At 44.4% G+C, this 18,052-nt stretch overlaps 1 protein-coding gene across 4 annotated transcripts in view; it reads left to right on the plus strand.

The window, feature by feature from the left end:
- The first annotated feature begins 2,075 nt into the window (after positions 1–2,075).
- The window catches only part of LOC143784328 (NEDD4-binding protein 1-like), a 50,761-nt gene continuing 34,784 nt past the window's right edge, over positions 2,076–18,052 (plus strand). For 2 of the 4 annotated variants that reach the window (XM_077272476.1, XM_077272475.1), the window contains exon 1: positions 2,076–2,371. In XM_077272476.1, coding sequence (XP_077128591.1) covers positions 2,102–2,371 — 270 coding nt within the window. In that variant the 5' untranslated portion in view covers positions 2,076–2,101. The remainder of the gene's footprint in view (positions 2,372–18,052) is intronic. The other 2 variants (XM_077272477.1, XM_077272478.1) reach the window with 2 other exon arrangements.

Consider the following 18,052-nt stretch of genomic DNA (forward strand, 5'->3'; position numbering starts at 1 on the left):
GGACCGAAACGTTGCCGCACGAGGCAGGATAAATATGTGAGCTGCTTTTCACTATCCAGTGTGGCGCTGTCCTTTTCTTCAATTTGGATTTGGCCATACTGTATAATGACTGCACATGATGCTCCATACTGTATAATGGCCACACATGACACTTCGCACCGTATAATGGCCACACATAGCTACTCCTACACACGCGGCTGCGCTCCGTACACACACGCTCTACTCCATACACTTCGTACACACGCGGCTCCGCTTCGTACACCTCGTACACATTTAGCTCTGCTCCATACACCTCATACACACGACTCCGCTCCGTACACCTCATACACACGGCTCCGCTCTGTACACCTCATATACACGGCTCCGCTCACCTCATACACTCAGCTCCGCTCCGTACACCTTGTACACATTCAGCTCTGCTCCGTACACCTCGTACACATTCAGCTCCGCTCCGTACACCTCATACACACGGCTCCGCTCCGTACACCTCATACACACGGCTCCGCTCCGTACACCTCATACACACGGCTCCGCTCCGTACACCTCATACACACGGCTCCGCTCCGTACACCTCATACACACGGCTCCGCTCCGTACACCTCATACACACGGCTCCGCTCCGTACACCTCATACACACGGCTCCGCTCCGTACACCTCATACACACGGCTCCGCTCCGTACACCTCATACACACGGCTCCGCTCCGTACACCTCATACACACGGCTCCGCTCCGTACACCTCATACACACGGCTCCGCTCCGTACACCTCATACACACGGCTCCGCTCCGTACACCTCATACACACGGCTCCGCTCCGTACACCTCATACACACGGCTCCGCTCCGTACACCTCATACACACGGCTCCGCTCCGTACACCTCATACACACGGCTCCGCTCCGTACACCTCATACACACGGCTCCGCTCCGTACACCTCATACACACGGCTCCGCTCCGTACAACTCGTACACACTCCGCTCCGTACACACACACGGCTCCGCTCCATGCACCACACACACACACGGCTCCGCTCCATACACCTCGTACACACACGGCTCCGCTCCGTACACCTCGTATACACACGGCTCCGCTCCGTACAACTCGTATACACACGGCTCCGCTCCGTACAACTCGTACACACTCAGCTTCGCTCCGTACACATTCAGCTCTGCTCCGTACACCTCGTACAGACACGGCTCCACTCCGTACAACTCGTACACACTCAGCTCCGCACACATTCAGCTCCGCTCCGTACACCTCATACACACACGGCTCCGCTCCGTACACCTCGTACACACACGGCTCCGCTCCGTACACCTCGTACACACACGGCTCCGCTCCGTACACCTCGTACACACACGGCTCCGCTCCGTACACCTCATACACACACGGCTCCGCTCCATACACCTCGTACACACACGGCTCCGCTCCATACACTTCATACACACATGGCTCGGCTACATCCACACTGTAAACACCTCCTGACCCCACACATAACAGGCAGCACATCACCAGGGCACGTGCTTCTCACCAGAGAAGGGGCTGTGTGAGCCCTGTGCCAGTGCTGCATGGCGCTCACCTGCGGGTGCCCTCACCAGGGCATGTCTGGCTTCCCTGGCAGTGATGGAGGGGCAGCGACAGCACAAAGCCTCATTAGGTGCAGATCAGTAAATCTGGACACATTTCTCTGCACGGTGAGAACTAGTTTCCTTACAAGCAGAGCAACAAGCAGCCTGCTGCAGCACATGGCTACTGAGCACGCCCACTCCAGCTCATTATCCTGCTGGCACCGCACACAGGGGCAGGAGGGTCGGTGTGCCTGCTCGTCCTGCACAACATCCAGCAGAGCTCCTCGTCTTCCTCCTCCAGCAGATCATGACCCCGTGCCCAGCGCTGGCAGCGCCTCCTTCATGCCACAGGCAGGAAGCCCTAAGAGTAAGACTCAGGAACATGGGGAAGGGGCGTGGCCTAACGCAAGGGGGCGTGACGGCAGCTTCTCCTGTGTTGTATGCGGGATCAGCGCGTCGGGCGCTGGACAGCAGGACAAAGCATCAAATCCGGGGCAATCCCGCAGAATGAGGGACGGTTGGGAGCTATGTGATGGGGGGTTGTAGTTTTAGAGCCACAGGTTACGGACCAGCACTATGCACAGCACTGTTATCTGCGACTGAGCGCCGCCATCTTGTCGGAGCCCGACCGCACAACGTCCGCTGTGAGGAAGAGGCAGTGCGGCCTCTAGTGACGGGATCGGTGACCCGCAAACCCGGAAGTGCTTCCTCGGACGAGAACTGTTGGGCTGAGACAGTTTCAGTTTGTGCTGCGGAGACTGACGAGAAAACAGAGTCCGGACACCGGCGGCTGCATGGACCGGTGAGTATCCGTGACCGGGCCTGTGGTGTACACACGGATATACGCCTGCTGTATACTGCTCCCCTGTATACCTCCCCCCCACCGTCACTGCCCTCCACAGTCACTACGGTTGTGGCTAAATCCCAGTCGGCTAAAGGACCAGGTCCTTCTGTGCACTGGGATTTAGCTTTCTCACACAGAGTGGGCTATTTCCCAGTCGGCAGAGGGACCAGGTCCTTTAGCCGACTGGGATTTAGCCTGCTCTATATAAGAATGCTAAATCCCAGCAGATAGAAGGACCCTTATTGTATATAGATAGATATGAATACTGTCATGTGATTTTTTTGAAGTAATATTGAGCCGCAGCCTGGATATGACATCTGATTACATATTTATTTATATGTGACAATTATACACACAAATTTTCCCCCTAATCCCAGTGTGTACAATATTCTGTGCCAATCTCATCTGCGACACGTTTTATTTACTGGTGATCATTTTTGTAGATCACACAACCACAGATTTTTTTTCCATGCATGCACCTAGGAGTGTTTTAACCCTCGGGTGATTTTCCGTTTTTTTTTTTTTTTTTTTAATTTTCTTCCCATAACTTATTTTTCCATCCACATCGCCATTGGGATTTTTTATTTATTTTGGCCCCGAGACGTTCTTATTTATACCATTTTGGCGGGGATTTTTTATTTTTTTTTGTAATGGAGCAAATGCGATTTTTTTTTTGTTTCTTATATTTTTATGATATATGACGTAACTTGTAGATCATGCAACCACAGATTTTTTCCATGCATGCACCTAGGAGTGATTTAACTCTTTGGCGATTTTCATTTTTTTTTACATTTTTCTTCTTTCCCATAACTTATATTTTCATCCACATCACCGTTGGGAATTTTTTTTATTTTGGCGGGACGTTCGTATTGATACCATTTTGGCGCGGATACCATGTTTTGATCACCTCTTATTTCATTTTATTGCAATGTTGCGGCGACCAAAAAAAACGTAATTATGGCGTTTCTAGTTTTTTTCTCATTATGCCGTTTACCGATCAGATTATTTTACATTTTGATTGGTCAGACCTTTCTGAACACGTCAATTCCAAATTTATTTATTTTTTTAAATGGAGCAAAAGCGATATTTTTTTTTTCTGCTATTTTTATGTTATATGATGTAACTGCATCATGCGTTGTGAAGGGGTCAATACTATAATTATTGGCCAAATGGACCAGGTCCTTCTGCCGACTTGGATTTAGCCTGCTCTCTGTGAGAAAGCTAAATCCCAGTAGGCTAAAGGCCCAAATCCTTCTGTGCACTGGGATTTAGCTTTCTCACACAGAGTGGGCTATTTCCTAGTCGGCAGAGGGACCAGGTCCTTTAGCCGACTTGGATTTAGGGTATGTTTCCACGTTCAGGAAACGCTGCGTTTTTCCGCAGCGTCAAAAACGCAGCGTCCAGATGTTACAGCATAGTGGAGGGGATTTCATGAAATCCAGACTCCACTATGCGTTAAAAAACGCATGCGTTTTTGCCGCGAAAACGCATGCGTGGTGCGTTTTTTCTAAACGCAGCATGTTGCTACTATGAGCAAAACACGCAGGCACACAGCAGGTGACCTGCCAGTGACCTCAGGTGCAGTTTTGGTCAGGATTTTACCTGCATAAAATCCTGACCAAAGCCTGAAGCAAAACTGAACGTGGAAACATACCCTTAGCCTGCTCTATATAAGAATGCTAAATCCCAGTAGATAGAAGGACCCTTATTGTATATAGATAGATATGAATACTGTCATGTGATTTTTTTTGCAGTAATATTGAGCCGCAGCCTGGATATGACATCTGATTACATATTTATTTATATGTGACAATTATACACACAAATTTTCCCCCTAATCCCAGTGTGTACAATATTCTGCGCCAATCTCATCCTCGTCCCGTTTTATTTACTGGTGATCATTTTTGTAGATCACACAACCACAGATTTTTTTCCATGCATGCACCTAGGAGTGTTTTAACCCTCAGGCGATTTTCCGTTTTTTAATTTTTTTTTCCTTCCCATAACTTATTTTTCCATCCACATCGCCGTTGGGAATTTTTTTTATTTTGGCGGGACGTTCTTATTGATACCATTTTGGCGCGGATACCATGTTTTGATCACCTCTTATTTCATTTTATTGCAATGTTGCGGCGACCAAAAAAAGTCATTATGGCGTTTCGAGTTTTTTCTCGTTATGCCGTTTACTGATCAGATTATTTTACATTTTGATTGGTCAGACATTTCTAAACATGTCAAGTCCCAATTTGTGTATTTTTTTAATTGAGCAAAATCAATATTTTTTCTTATATTTCTATGATATATGACGTAACTGCATCATGCGTTGTGAAGGGGTTAATACTATAATTATTGGCCAAATGGACCAGGTCCTTCTGCCGACTTGGATTTAGCCTGCTCTCTGTGAGAAAGCTAAATCCCAGCTGGCTAAAGGACCAGGTCCCTGTGAGTGTTTTAATACTAGACCTAGCAGGCTAAAGGACCAGGTCCTTCTGCCGACTTGGATTTAGCCTGCTCTCTGTGAGAAAGGTAAATCCCATTTGGGTAAAGGACCAGGTCCCTGTGAGTGTTTTAATACTAAATCTAGCAGGCTAAAGGACCAGGTCCTTCTGCCAACTTGGATTTAGCCTGCTCACTGTGAGAAAGCTAAATCCAAGTGGGATAAAGGACCAGGTCCCTTGGAGTGGTTTAATACCAGACTTAGTAAGCTAAAACACCAGGTCCTTCTGCCCACTTAGCTTTAGCTTGCTGTATATAACAGTCTAGTGGGCAACGCAGTCCACCAGTGATTCACCAATCTGATGCACTGTGATGATTCCACGGTTCACTGTCGGACATCCGTACTGTAGTGCCCCTGTCACGCAGGGGGCAGTCCGGCAATCCAACCTACTACAATGTTTCCGCCAGGTTATGCATATTGCCGGTCACTGTGCTCCTTGACTTCACCTCAAGTGACAGCTCAGAGGGTGCTGTGATAACCGCAAACTGTCATCTCCAGTGACCTCACAGGTGGCGGCTTCCATGCCACCCTTAGTGTGTGTACGGCGGACACGGGGAGGGGTCACGTTTTATGATGTCACTATGGCTTCTGTATGTATTGGAGCAGGGGATCGTCTTGGGACCTCGATGTGGATTACACTGGACCTTGTGGATCTCATTGAACCTGCAGGTGTTTTTTGGGGGGGTAAATGGGTGAAAGAGGGTGTCTGTTTTTATATTTTAATTACATGTTTTTAATCTGTGTTTCTTTAGTTTTACTTACAGTGTTAGTAAACGGGGTGTTTCATAGGCACCTCTCTTTTACTAACCCTGGGCTTGATGTCAGCTGTGATTTTTGACAAATCACAGTTGTAATTATACTTACAGCCCTGGCAAAAATGAAGAGACCACTGCAAAATGTCCAGTTTGTCTGATTTTTCTCTTTATAGGTATATTTTTGAGTAAAATGTAAATTGCTCTTTTATTCTATAAACTTCTGACATGTCTCAGAATTTTCAAGCAATAAATTTATTATTTTTTTCTAACAAAGAAAAATGGTCAAAATAAAAAAAACCCAGTGCTTTCAGACCTCAAATGATGCAAAGAAAACAAGTTCATAATCATTTAGAAACAACAGTACTAATTTTTTAATTCAGGAAGAGTTCAGAAATAGTGATGAGTGAAAGTGCTCGCCACTACTCGTTACTCGCCCAGGTATCGGTGTACTCGGCGAGCAGCGAGCATTTCCGGTATTATTCGGCGGTAACTGCAGTCTCCACCCAGCAATTTTGGCGGACTTAAGAGACCCAATCACGGTGCAGGGATTGTCTGCCAGGCCATGAAACGCCGCAGCCATCTTTGTTGTGGTCGTGCAGTGACTGGCTTGGCCGTACAGCATCATCCCGAGTATAAGAGACCTTGTGCCGCCCTGCTCGCCGCATGCTGTTCCTGTTTCAGCGAAGAATAGGGAGAGCTGCTGCCGAGATAGGGTCAGAATCGTGGTTTTAGAGTTAGTGTAGGCCTGCAACTCTTACATCCACAACTCCTCAGAAACCAAAAGTCCTTTGTAGGGCTAATTTGTGGGTCCCGATATTGCAGCGCTAGGCAGGCAGGGCACAGCATATCCACATCAATGCAAGGTCTGCAGGCACTGTATGTGCGTCTGCAGCGCCCCAGAGTCCTGGTCATTGCAGTAATGTCGCTCTGCCACTAAGGGGAGTGATGTTATGTCTGATTGCACTAAAGGAGTTTCTCTGACCAGGTAACACTCGCACTACACTTCACACTCCGGCCACCAGGGGGGGGTGGTTCTATCTAATAGGCCACTCCTCACACTCTGGTAAAACTGGGGGTTGGACAGGAAGACAGAGAGAAGTAACTGGGAAGAGCTAGAGAGAGGACCTGTCAGGGATGGGATCCTGGCAGACTCCTAAGAGGAAAAAAGGAGAAGATCCAGCTCAACGATATAGTGAAAAGTCCATAGTTTTATTTCACCTCGAAAATAGCATGGTGTAAGGACAAAACATCAGCATACAAAAGGGTTAAAAACCAAGATCAACGCGTTTCCGGTGACTAAGCACCCTTAATCATGATACCTGGCACATGTCATGTCTCGTACTTTTATACTGGTATCCGGTCGGCACACCGGCATGACAATTAATCAATCCAATAGAATGGACACACATGAAAAATAAGCACAAAACAAGCATGGTAATAGAACTAAGGCAAATGTTCTAGTTGGATGGAATTACAAAAAAAGGAATACAGAAAAAGCATAAAAAAACTACATACAAAATTTAACACTGAAATAATTAATTAAATAAATAGATCTATACAAAGTTTAATTATAATTGTGATTAAATAACCTAAAATATATTGAAAAAATTATTTATATGATATATAATAAAATATATTCTAATGACAATATGAAAAAGATACTATTTTTACATATAAATTAAATTTGTGGAAGCAACCTAATCCACTTGAGTTGATGACAATTTTACATGGGAGGGAGAGAAATTTGCAAGGGAAAACAAAATTGCCTGAAGTGGGACACGAACTCATATGAGTTCTTTATTCGGAGGTGAAACATGCATATAAATCTCGTAATGAACGGAGCTACAAGCTTCTTTGACTCGAGAGTCGGCCTTGGAATATTACGGACTTATAGATGGCCAAGGCTGAAAGAGCAAAATAAACAAATTAGAGGCAATCAAAGTCGAAGTGAATTAGTGCACAGCAGGAGACGCCGTTACAATGTAGAAGCGGCCGACAAACAGGGAACTTTAAAAGAAGGGGGAAAAAAAAGGAAGGAATCATTTTAAATGGATAGTAAATAATAGATAAATGAATGAAAAAATATTATACATAACAAGAAAAGCAGGGAAACATACAGAAAATGTAACCTATACATATAGTAAGCAGATAAACGGATGCACAGTCCATAAGCTGTCAGAAGATTAATAGAAGAGCATTAGATCCTTTCTTTTGTTCAAGCTTGGTACTAGAATACCACATGGCTTAAAGATCCACCATGTTTCTCTATTTCTAAGGATCACCTCAACATCTCCTCCTCTAAATGATCTTTTAAAGTTCCCTGTTTGTCGGCCGCTTCTACATTGTAACGGCGTCTCCTGCTGTGCACTAATTCACTTCGACTTTGATTGCCTCTAATTTGTTTATTTTGCTCTTTCAGCCTTGGCCATCTATAAGTCCGTAACATTCCAAGGCCGACTCTCGAGTCAAAGAAGCTTGTAGCTCCGTTCATTACGAGATTTATATGCATGTTTCACCTCCGAATAAAGAACTCATATGAGTTCGTGTCCCACTTCAGGCAATTTTGTTTTCCCTTGCAAATTTCTCTCCCTCCCATGTAAAATTGTCATCAACTCAAGTGGATTAGGTTGCTTCCACAAATTTAATTTATATGTAAAAATAGTATCTTTTTCATATTGTCATTAGAATATATTTTATTATATATCATATAAATAATTTTTTCAATATATTTTAGGTTATTTAATCACAATTATAATTAAACTTTGTATAGATCTATTTATTTAATTAATTATTTCAGTGTTAAATTTTGTATGTAGTTTTTTTATGCTTTTTCTGTATTCCTTTTTTTGTAATTCCATCCAACTAGAACATTTGCCTTAGTTCTATTACCATGCTTGTTTTGTGCTTATTTTTCATGTGTGTCCATTCTATTGGATTGATTAATTGTCATGCCGGTGTGCCGACCGGATACCAGTATAAAAGTACGAGACATGACATGTGCCAGGTATCATGATTAAGGGTGCTTAGTCACCGGAAACGCGTTGATCTTGGTTTTTAACCCTTTTGTATGCTGATGTTTTGTCCTTACACCATGCTATTTTCGAGGTGAAATAAAACTATGGACTTTTCACTATATCGTTGAGCTGGATCTTCTCCTTTTTTCCTGTTTGTTTACGCCCTGACACAGCGGTTCCGTGCTCCGAGACCTGGGGAATGTCGGTATGGTGAGCTGGACTTTGTTCCTTTACTCTGTTTATTTGTGTCTCCGTGCTTGCCTGGACCCCCATTATTTATTGTGGCAAAAGGATTTATCTTATCTAAACATCAGCATAACGGACTTTGATGCAACAAAATGGATAGGTCAAAAAGACAAAACAAAGCAGAGAAATTGTTTGCATAGTCAGCCACGGAGGAAACTCCTGTGACTAGTAATAAGGATGGATTACTTGATAATTTATTATCTTCAATGCTTAAGGAGAACCGCCTTTGGTGGGACCTTAGTTCACTGAAAAACTATAAAGAAAAAAATGTCATCCCAAGAGGGTTGAGAGTGAAGAAAATTCCTAGCACTGTGTTTTCAGACACCTTTGTTCAGGAGTGGAACACAATTTTATCTGACTGCTCGTTGAAACTAATTGCACTGATAATACAACACGAGGAAAATTCTCTGATTCAGTTGCAACAAAACATCGAGACTATGACCAGAGAAGTGAAGGACAAAATGACATCAGCACAATTCGATGAGTTCATTAACACCAGTAACTCTAAAATCTCTAAAGCGGAGGAAGCTATTATGGACATAAAAAAACGCAAGTTGGATCGTGATCTTTATGACTATGCTAATGAACAGGTTTATGAGTGGGGAAGGTGGGACAAAATGAACCAATCCCAAAGCTCAATCCTTAAACCCCACAGAAACCGCACGCATAGAAATCGCATGCGAAGACAGGTCACTTTCAGCTCGTCAGATTTGGATACTTCAACTGGAGCCACGGAGGACTCAGACTCTGAACCTGCACAGAGTTCAAAAAACTCCTATTACAAAAAAAGCAAACCTCCGTTTTTCAACAGAAGAAGATCTATCGAAGAAAAGGAAGGAAACACCGAAGCAAACAGAAATCCTCCGAGATATCATCTCAGACGCCAGCGTTAGGTCATTACAATGTTGTCAATATGTCTTCTTTTTCCCTTACAGATGACCAACAAGAACTTCTATCATATGGCCTTAATTTTGTACCAAGCTGCAATTTTGACCTTTTTTCCACGGTTTGTGATGTGAACAGATTTATTAGAAATATCACTCTTAAACTGCATTTTAAGGATGATTCATCAGAGGTAAAAAGTAATATTAATTCTCATAATAATGTATTCAGGTCTCTTGACTTCTCAGACCAGTTATCACTCATGTGTCTATTAGAACTACAGGAAGAAAGTTTAGAGGCGAGTAAAGATTTAACTATTCCAAAAAATGTAATTAAAGTGCCTAACCCTCATTATTATCCTGTCCAAGCACGCAAACCTGCTATGGACAGATTTCAAAATGTGATGGAATCTCAGTTGAGAAATCTCTCTGAAGGCACGCGGGACAGACACCTGCACAATAGTAATCTTAAACCCAGGTTACAGAAGGCATTTCGTGAACTACAAAATAATGACGACCTTGTCATTAAAAACTCTGACAAGGGTGGGTCCGTTGTTATAATGGACAAAGCTAATTATATCACATGGGTTAATGACATGCTCATGGATTCAACTGTATACAAGTGCCTGCCCGCCAATCCCACTTTACAAATACAAAATAGAATCCATAGTCTGATAGACGAGGGGCTTAATTTGGGATTATTTAACAAAAAGGAAGGTGACCATTTGAAGGTTTTAAATCCAGTAACTCCAATATTGTATGCCTTACCCAAAACCCACAAAAATAAATATCCACCACCCATGAGGCCGATTGTATCGGGTATTGGATCTCTGGGTGAGAGGCTGGGGGAGTGGCTGGATCTGCTCCTCCAGCCTCTCGTCCAGAGAACTCCTGGTTATCTTAGGGACAGTACTGATGTCCTCAACTTCATGGAGGAGTTCATATGGCAGCCAAACTTTTCATGGATCACCTCAGATGTCACTTCGTTATATACCTCTATACCATATGAAGTGGCGTTATTTGCTCTTAAATTTCACATGCAGAAATATAGTGATTTCTCTGCGGACCTTCAGTCCTATGTCATAAAGGTTACCTCTTTTCTCATGACCAACAATTTTTTCTGCTTCAATCAAATGTATTTCATGCAAATTAGCGGAGTGTCAATGGGTGCTAAATACTCACCTTCCATTGCCAATTTGGTAATGAGTTGGTGGGAAGAATCCTATATATACAATGACGAAAACCCATTTAAGGACTGCATATGTTGGTACGGTAGATACATCGATGATTTGATATTAATCTGGAATTCTGATGTATCTACCGTACAGGATTTAACAAATTATTTCAACGGCAATCCCTTTAATCTTGAATTTATTTCCCGCCAAGATTACACCTGTATAGAGTTTCTAGACCTAAAATTGAAGGGCATACCATATGCTCCTATTGTTACCTCCACATTTCGGAAAACCACGGCAGGAAACACGATATTGCGCGCAAACAGTCATCATCCCAAACATACAATTAAAAGTATTCCTGTGGGGGAAATGGTAAGAGCAAAACGTAACTGTAGCACACAGAAAGATTATTCACAAGAAATCGAGGGTATAAAAGAAAGACTTTCACAGAGAGGCTATAGTGACTGGCACTTAAAAAGAGCAGAAAAAATCGTCGCACGACGACCACATTTTCACAAAAAACAAAACCAAAGTCTACTCCCTCAAGATCCAATCACTATAGTTCTCCAGTATAGTAATCAGTTCAATTTAATCAAAAAAACGATTATCAATAATTTGACTATTCTAAAAGAGGATCCTGATATAGCCGAAATTTTGAGTAATGTATGTAGAATTGTATCCAGAAAAGCACCTTCTTTGGGTTCCAGCTTATCACCGAGCTCTCTCAATACCCCTATTGCACAGCCCTCTCATTGGCTTAGTACAAAAGGCTTTTACAAATGTGGTGCGGGGACATGCAAAACTTGCAAATTTTCGGGAAAACGTAATTTTACTGATGCCAGTGACCAGAATACTTTCCCTATCAAAACATTTTTGAATTGCAACACCAAAAATGTGGTATATATCATGGAATGCACAATGTGTCACCTCAAATATGTGGGGAGTACCATACGTTCCCTAAAAACTCGCATCCGTGAACACATTTATGATGTTGAGAATATCAATGTCAACAGAAACATATCACAAGTTTCACAACATTTTATTAATTTTCATCATTCAAATCTTGAGTCACTTAAAGTTTATGCGATTGAAAAAATTCATAAATCATTTAGAGGAGGAGATGTTGAGGTGATCCTTAGAAATAGAGAAACATGGTGGATCTTCAAGCTTGGTACTAGAATACCACATGGCTTAAACAAAAGAAAGGATCTAATGCTCTTCTATTAATCTTCTGACAGCTTATGGACTGTGCATCCGTTTATCTGCTTACTATATGTATAGGTTACATTTTCTGTATGTTTCCCTGCTTTTCTTGTTATGTATAATATTTTTTCATTCATTTATCTATTATTTACTATCCATTTAAAATGATTCCTTCCTTTTTTTTCCCCCTTCTTTTAAAGTTCCCTGTTTGTCGGCCGCTTCTACATTGTAACGGCGTCTCCTGCTGTGCACTAATTCACTTCGACTTTGATTGCCTCTAATTTGTTTATTTTGCTCTTTCAGCCTTGGCCATCTATAAGTCCGTAACATTCCAAGGCCGACTCTCGAGTCAAAGAAGCTTGTAGCTCCGTTCATTACGAGATTTATATGCATGTTTCACCTCCGAATAAAGAACTCATATGAGTTCGTGTCCCACTTCAGGCAATTTTGTTTTCCCTTGCAAATTTCTCTCCCTCCCATGTAAAATTGTCATCAACTCAAGTGGATTAGGTTGCTTCCACAAATTTAATTTATATGTAAAAATAGTATCTTTTTCATATTGTCATTAGAATATATTTTATTATATATCATATAAATAATTTTTTCAATATATTTTAGGTTATTTAATCACAATTATAATTAAACTTTGTATAGATCTATTTATTTAATTAATTATTTCAGTGTTAAATTTTGTATGTAGTTTTTTAATGCTTTTTCTGTATTCCTTTTTTTGTAATTCCATCCAACTAGAACATTTGCCTTAGTTCTATTACCATGCTTGTTTTGTGCTTATTTTTCATGTGTGTCCATTCTATTGGATTGATTAATTGTCATGCCGGTGTGCCGACCGGATACCAGTATAAAAGTACGAGACATGACATGTGCCAGGTATCATGATTAAGGGTGCTTAGTCACCGGAAACGCGTTGATCTTGGTTTTTAACCCTTTTGTATGCTGATGTTTTGTCCTTACACCATGCTATTTTCGAGGTGAAATAAAACTATGGACTTTTCACTATATCGTTGAGCTGGATCTTCTCCTTTTTTCCTGTTTGTTTACGCCCTGACACAGCGGTTCCGTGCTCCGAGACCTGGGGAATGTCGGTATGGTGAGCTGGACTTTGTTCCCAGACTCCTAAGAGCAGAACTAACGAGTGAACAACGGGAATACAGAAAAGAGGCATTAGGACCAGAAGGAGTCGTGCTGTTAGACCGAGGCAACATCCTTCTGAGGCGCAAACAGTCGGTGGCCGGAACGCCGAGCAAGTAAGAGACTCTAAGTACTACTGCAAACCACGGCCGGACAGCCAATTATAGGTTGGCTGTCTCACACAAATCACCTAAGCAGACAACGGAGGCAGCTGTAGGAGAGGGGCGACTCTAGGGTCCCGGAAGAACTCCAGGCCTACCCCATCATACGGGTGCTTCCTACCATATCACCTGGGGGACAGAGAGAACGAACATCAGAGACAGACAGAATCAGTTGTGAGGACTATCCCAGGAGCTCAGCAGGGAAGGACTACAACACACAGCGCTAGAAGGGAGACACTGATTCCCACCTGTAAAGAGAACTCCTGATGTGCCTTTGGACCGGCCGGTCTCAAACAGCCCTGTTGACAGCGCTCTGGACTGAGGACTCTAAAACCTTCAGTAAAGAGGTAAAGAGACTGCAACCTGGTGTCCTCGTTATTTACTACGACCTACACTGCGCTGCAATATCACCACCATTTACCACCACCTTTCACTGGACGCCCCTCAGCAGGGTCACGGACCGGGTCTAGCCACCGTGACAACCCCAGAACAGAGACTCAGAGGCCCGGTACCGGGTGCCCCTCGGCCATGCGGCAGTGGGGGCGCTCCACGTCCATTGCTCCCACTGCATCCCTCCCAAAGCTCCATAACCGCCTGCTGCTGCTGCAGCTTCTTTACTGTCTATATACCTATTTCTCCTTCTTTTTTTTTCCAAAAATCCCCCCCCCCCCAAAAAAAAAAAAAAAAAAATACAGTCTGTTCTGTCAGACTGAGGCCTGTTGAAAAGTTATAGTTTGTCAGGCATACGTAGCATAGTTGTCTGTGCGATCCTTGTGCTCCCTTTTTTTTGGTGTTTTAAATTCACTGAAAAAGGCCTCATATATCTGCGTCCTCCATGTTTGGTCATTGGAGGCCTGTGTACTTATTTTTTGACTGTGTGATACTCAAATTCTATACGGCGCTATTTCGTATCAAAAAATTCAAAGGCCACAGATTTGCCAGTGTGGTATTTCCGTTAGAGCCGTCATATATCTCTGTGCTCCTAGTTTGGGCATTGGAGACCGGTGTACTTATTTTTTGGCTGTGTGATACTCAAATTCTATACAGCACTATTTTGCATGAATTAACTTAAAAAAATTGAATACAGTCTGTTAGGTCAGGCTGAGGCCTGCCTGGTGTTTGGGTTTGAAAAATCATAGATTTGCAGGCATACTGATCACATATTATTTCGCTACTAATAAAGACATTTGTGTTGAGCATTTGAAATAGTGCAGTAGTCCATTTAAAATGGTTAAGGCAAGGGGCAAGGGACAGGGAAGTGGATGTGATGCTGATGGTGCATCCAGAGGATGAGGCCATGGGCAAGGTGAAAGTGGGCAACAACAAAGACCCACATCTTCTCTCTCGACATTCCTGTCCCAGTTTCTAGGGGACCACAGGACACAACTATTGAAGCCAGAGCAGTGTGTATCGGTGGTTGGCTGGATAGCGGAAAATGCTTCCAGTCACTTAGCCACCACCACCTTGTCTTCCACACAGTCAAGTCTGAGTAGCCGTGAGTGAGGCCAGGATATTCCTCACCCTGATCCTCCTTCCTCCCACCATGCCGAGTGCCCTGAGACAACTGATCCCACACTTGGACACTCTGAAGAGCTGTTCAGTTTTCCATTTCAAGATTCAGAAATCTCTCCCAGTCAACTTGAAGTGGGGAAAGATGAGATCGCATGTAGAGCTGCCCAAAGCTTTGACCAGCCCCAGTCACACGAAGGCAATGGTGGGAAAGTGTCACAAGAGGTGGACCATGATGAGACACAATTTCTAGAAAGTCAGGAGGAGGATCAGAGTGCAGATGTGGAAGACGAGGTGGTGGATGACATAGTAACTGACCCAAGCTGGCAGGAGGACATGCGTAGCGAGGACAGCAGCACAAATGGGGAAGGAGGCATATCCCTCAACAGGCAGGAAGAAGCAGTGTGGTGGCCACAGACAGAGGGCATGCATCCGTTCCCTGTAACGCCAACATGAGTGAAGTTGCCATTCCACCTGTGAGATCTTCCAGAGTCTGGCTATTTTTTCAAGACTCTGCCGATAACCCTAAACAGGCCATTTGCAGCACCTGCCGTGCCTGCTTCAGCAGGGGTAGTAAAACAACCAGCCTGACCACCAGCATGATCAGGCACATGCAAGCAAAGCACCTGACTTTGTGGGCCGAACCCCCAGGCTCGAGGACCACTGCCTGCTGGTCACACCACTGCTTCTTCCACTGTTTTGCATAGAAGCCAATCCCAAGTACACCGTGCATGTGAAGATGCCTCTAGCCCTGCACCTGTTGTGGCCCACAGTCAAGCAGCACCATCAGCAAGCCCGTCCACGTCCTTGACCCAGCACAGCGTTCAGTTGTCTATAACCCAGTCTTTGGAACGCAAGCAGAAATACCCAGCCAACGCCCCACAGGCCACAGTCCTCAATTCTAATATTTCTCTTCTGCTTGTGCTAGAAATGCTGCCTTTTAGGCTTGTTGAGACAGAAGCATTCCGCAACCTGATGGGGGCTGTTGTCCCAAGGTACTCGGTCCCCAGTCGCCACTATTTCTACCGGTGTGCCGTACCGGCATTACACCAGCATGTGTCCCACAACATTACCCGTGCCCTCAACAATGCTGTTACCGGGAAAGTCCACCTAACCACGGACACGTGGACAAGTGCTTGTGGGCAGGGACGGTACATCTCAATGACGGCACACTGGGTTAACATAGTGGAAGCCGGGACCCAGTTGGACCTTGAGATGGAACACTTCCTCCCCACGCTGAGGATTGCTGGCCCTATGTCAATCAGGGTTGCCCCCACAGTCTACAGCTCCTGCACCTCCTCCTCTTCATCCTCCATCTCTGAAGTCAACACATCAGTCAGAAACTGGAAGCACTGCAGCACTGCCTCAGTCAAGCGGCAACAGGCTGTGCTGAAGCTAATCTGCATAGGTGACAAACCGCACAATGCAGAAGAGTTGTGGACAGCGCTGAAAAAGCAGTCAGATGTTTGGATGACACCACTGAACCTACAGCCAGGCATGGTCGTGTGTGACAATGGCCGTAACCTGATGGCTACTCTGAGGCAAGGTGAGCTCATACACACACCTTGCTTGGCCCATGTGCTTAACCTCTTGGTTCAACGATTTCTGAAAAGCTACCCGTAGCTGCCGGATCTGCTAGTGAAAGTATGCCGTCTGTCTGACCATTTTAGAAAGCCAGCTACAGCTTCAGCCGCCCTTGCCATGCTTCAGCAGCGTTTTCAGATTCCAGCTCACCGACTATTGTATGATGTCCCCATCCCCACGCGCTGGAACTCTACGCTGCATATGTAGGAAAGGATTTGTGAGCAGAAGAGGGCCGTTGTTGACTACCAACATCAACAAGGCCATCGAATTTCAGATCAGACTCCACACATAAGACCTCAGTAGTGGACATGGATGTAAGACATATGTAACATCCTCCAAAACTTTGAGGACTGCACTAAGATGGTGAGTGGTGATGATGCCATAATTAGCATCACTATCCCGCTTCTCAGCATTCTGAAAAACTATCTGCTCACAATCAGAGAGGATGCATTGCAGGCGGAGCACGAGGACATGGAGCAAGGAAACATACAGGGAGATTACACTCAGCCCAGCCTCATGTCTTCTCAACCTGGATTGTTAGGCAATGAGGAGGAGGAGGAAGAACAGGAGCTACTTTCATGTGCTATAGATGGTACTACAAACACATCTGTATTAGCTTCTGTTCAGTGGGGATGACCTGAGGACAGGGAGGAGGATGAGGACAGCATCATCAGGCGTCCTGTTGATGAGGACACGGAAGTCTTGCCTGTTAGCAGTCTGGCACGCATGGCTGACTTTATGTTGCACTGTATTTCACGTGACCCTCGGATTATCAAAATTTTGGGTGACACTCATTACTGGTTGGTGACACTTCTAGACCCACGCTACCAGGAGAACTTTCAATCTCTTCTGCCTGAGGCAGAGAGGTGTGCTAAAATTTTGCAGTACCACAGGGCCCTTGTAGCGGAATTACTTAGAAAATTCCCATGTGAGAACGCTGGCAGCAGACGTCAAGGGTTTGTTGTACAACCAAGGACTCCAAGCAAGAGAGAGACAGAAGTACAATCCAGCTCAGGCAGGGGAACAATGGCCAAGTTCTGGGACAGTTTTCTCAGACATTCCCATTGTGGCGGCACAGAGGCAAGGGGCGCTGTCACAAGAAGTGCAATGTTTGGGAAGATGGTGAGGGAGTACCTTGCAGATCGTACAAACATCCTCCGGGATTCCTATGTGCCTTTGAATTATTGGGTATCCAAGCTGGACACGTGACATGAACTGGCTCTCTACACCTTGGAGGTCCTGGCCTGCCCTGCTGCTAGCGTTCTGTCAGAGAGGGGTTTTAGTGCCGCTGGTGGAATTATAACAGAAAAGCGCATCCGCCTGTCAACTGAAAATGCTGACAGGCTGACTCTTATAAAAATGAACAAGGCCTGGATTGGGAAAGTCTTCTGTACACCACCAAGTGAAAACAGCGAAACATAACCTCAAATACATTCTCTCTTTTGGGGAGGCGTATTCTCATGCA

Source organism: Ranitomeya variabilis, chromosome 7 (genome assembly GCF_051348905.1).
Source record: "Ranitomeya variabilis isolate aRanVar5 chromosome 7, aRanVar5.hap1, whole genome shotgun sequence".
Lineage (NCBI taxonomy): Eukaryota > Metazoa > Chordata > Amphibia > Anura > Dendrobatidae > Ranitomeya > Ranitomeya variabilis.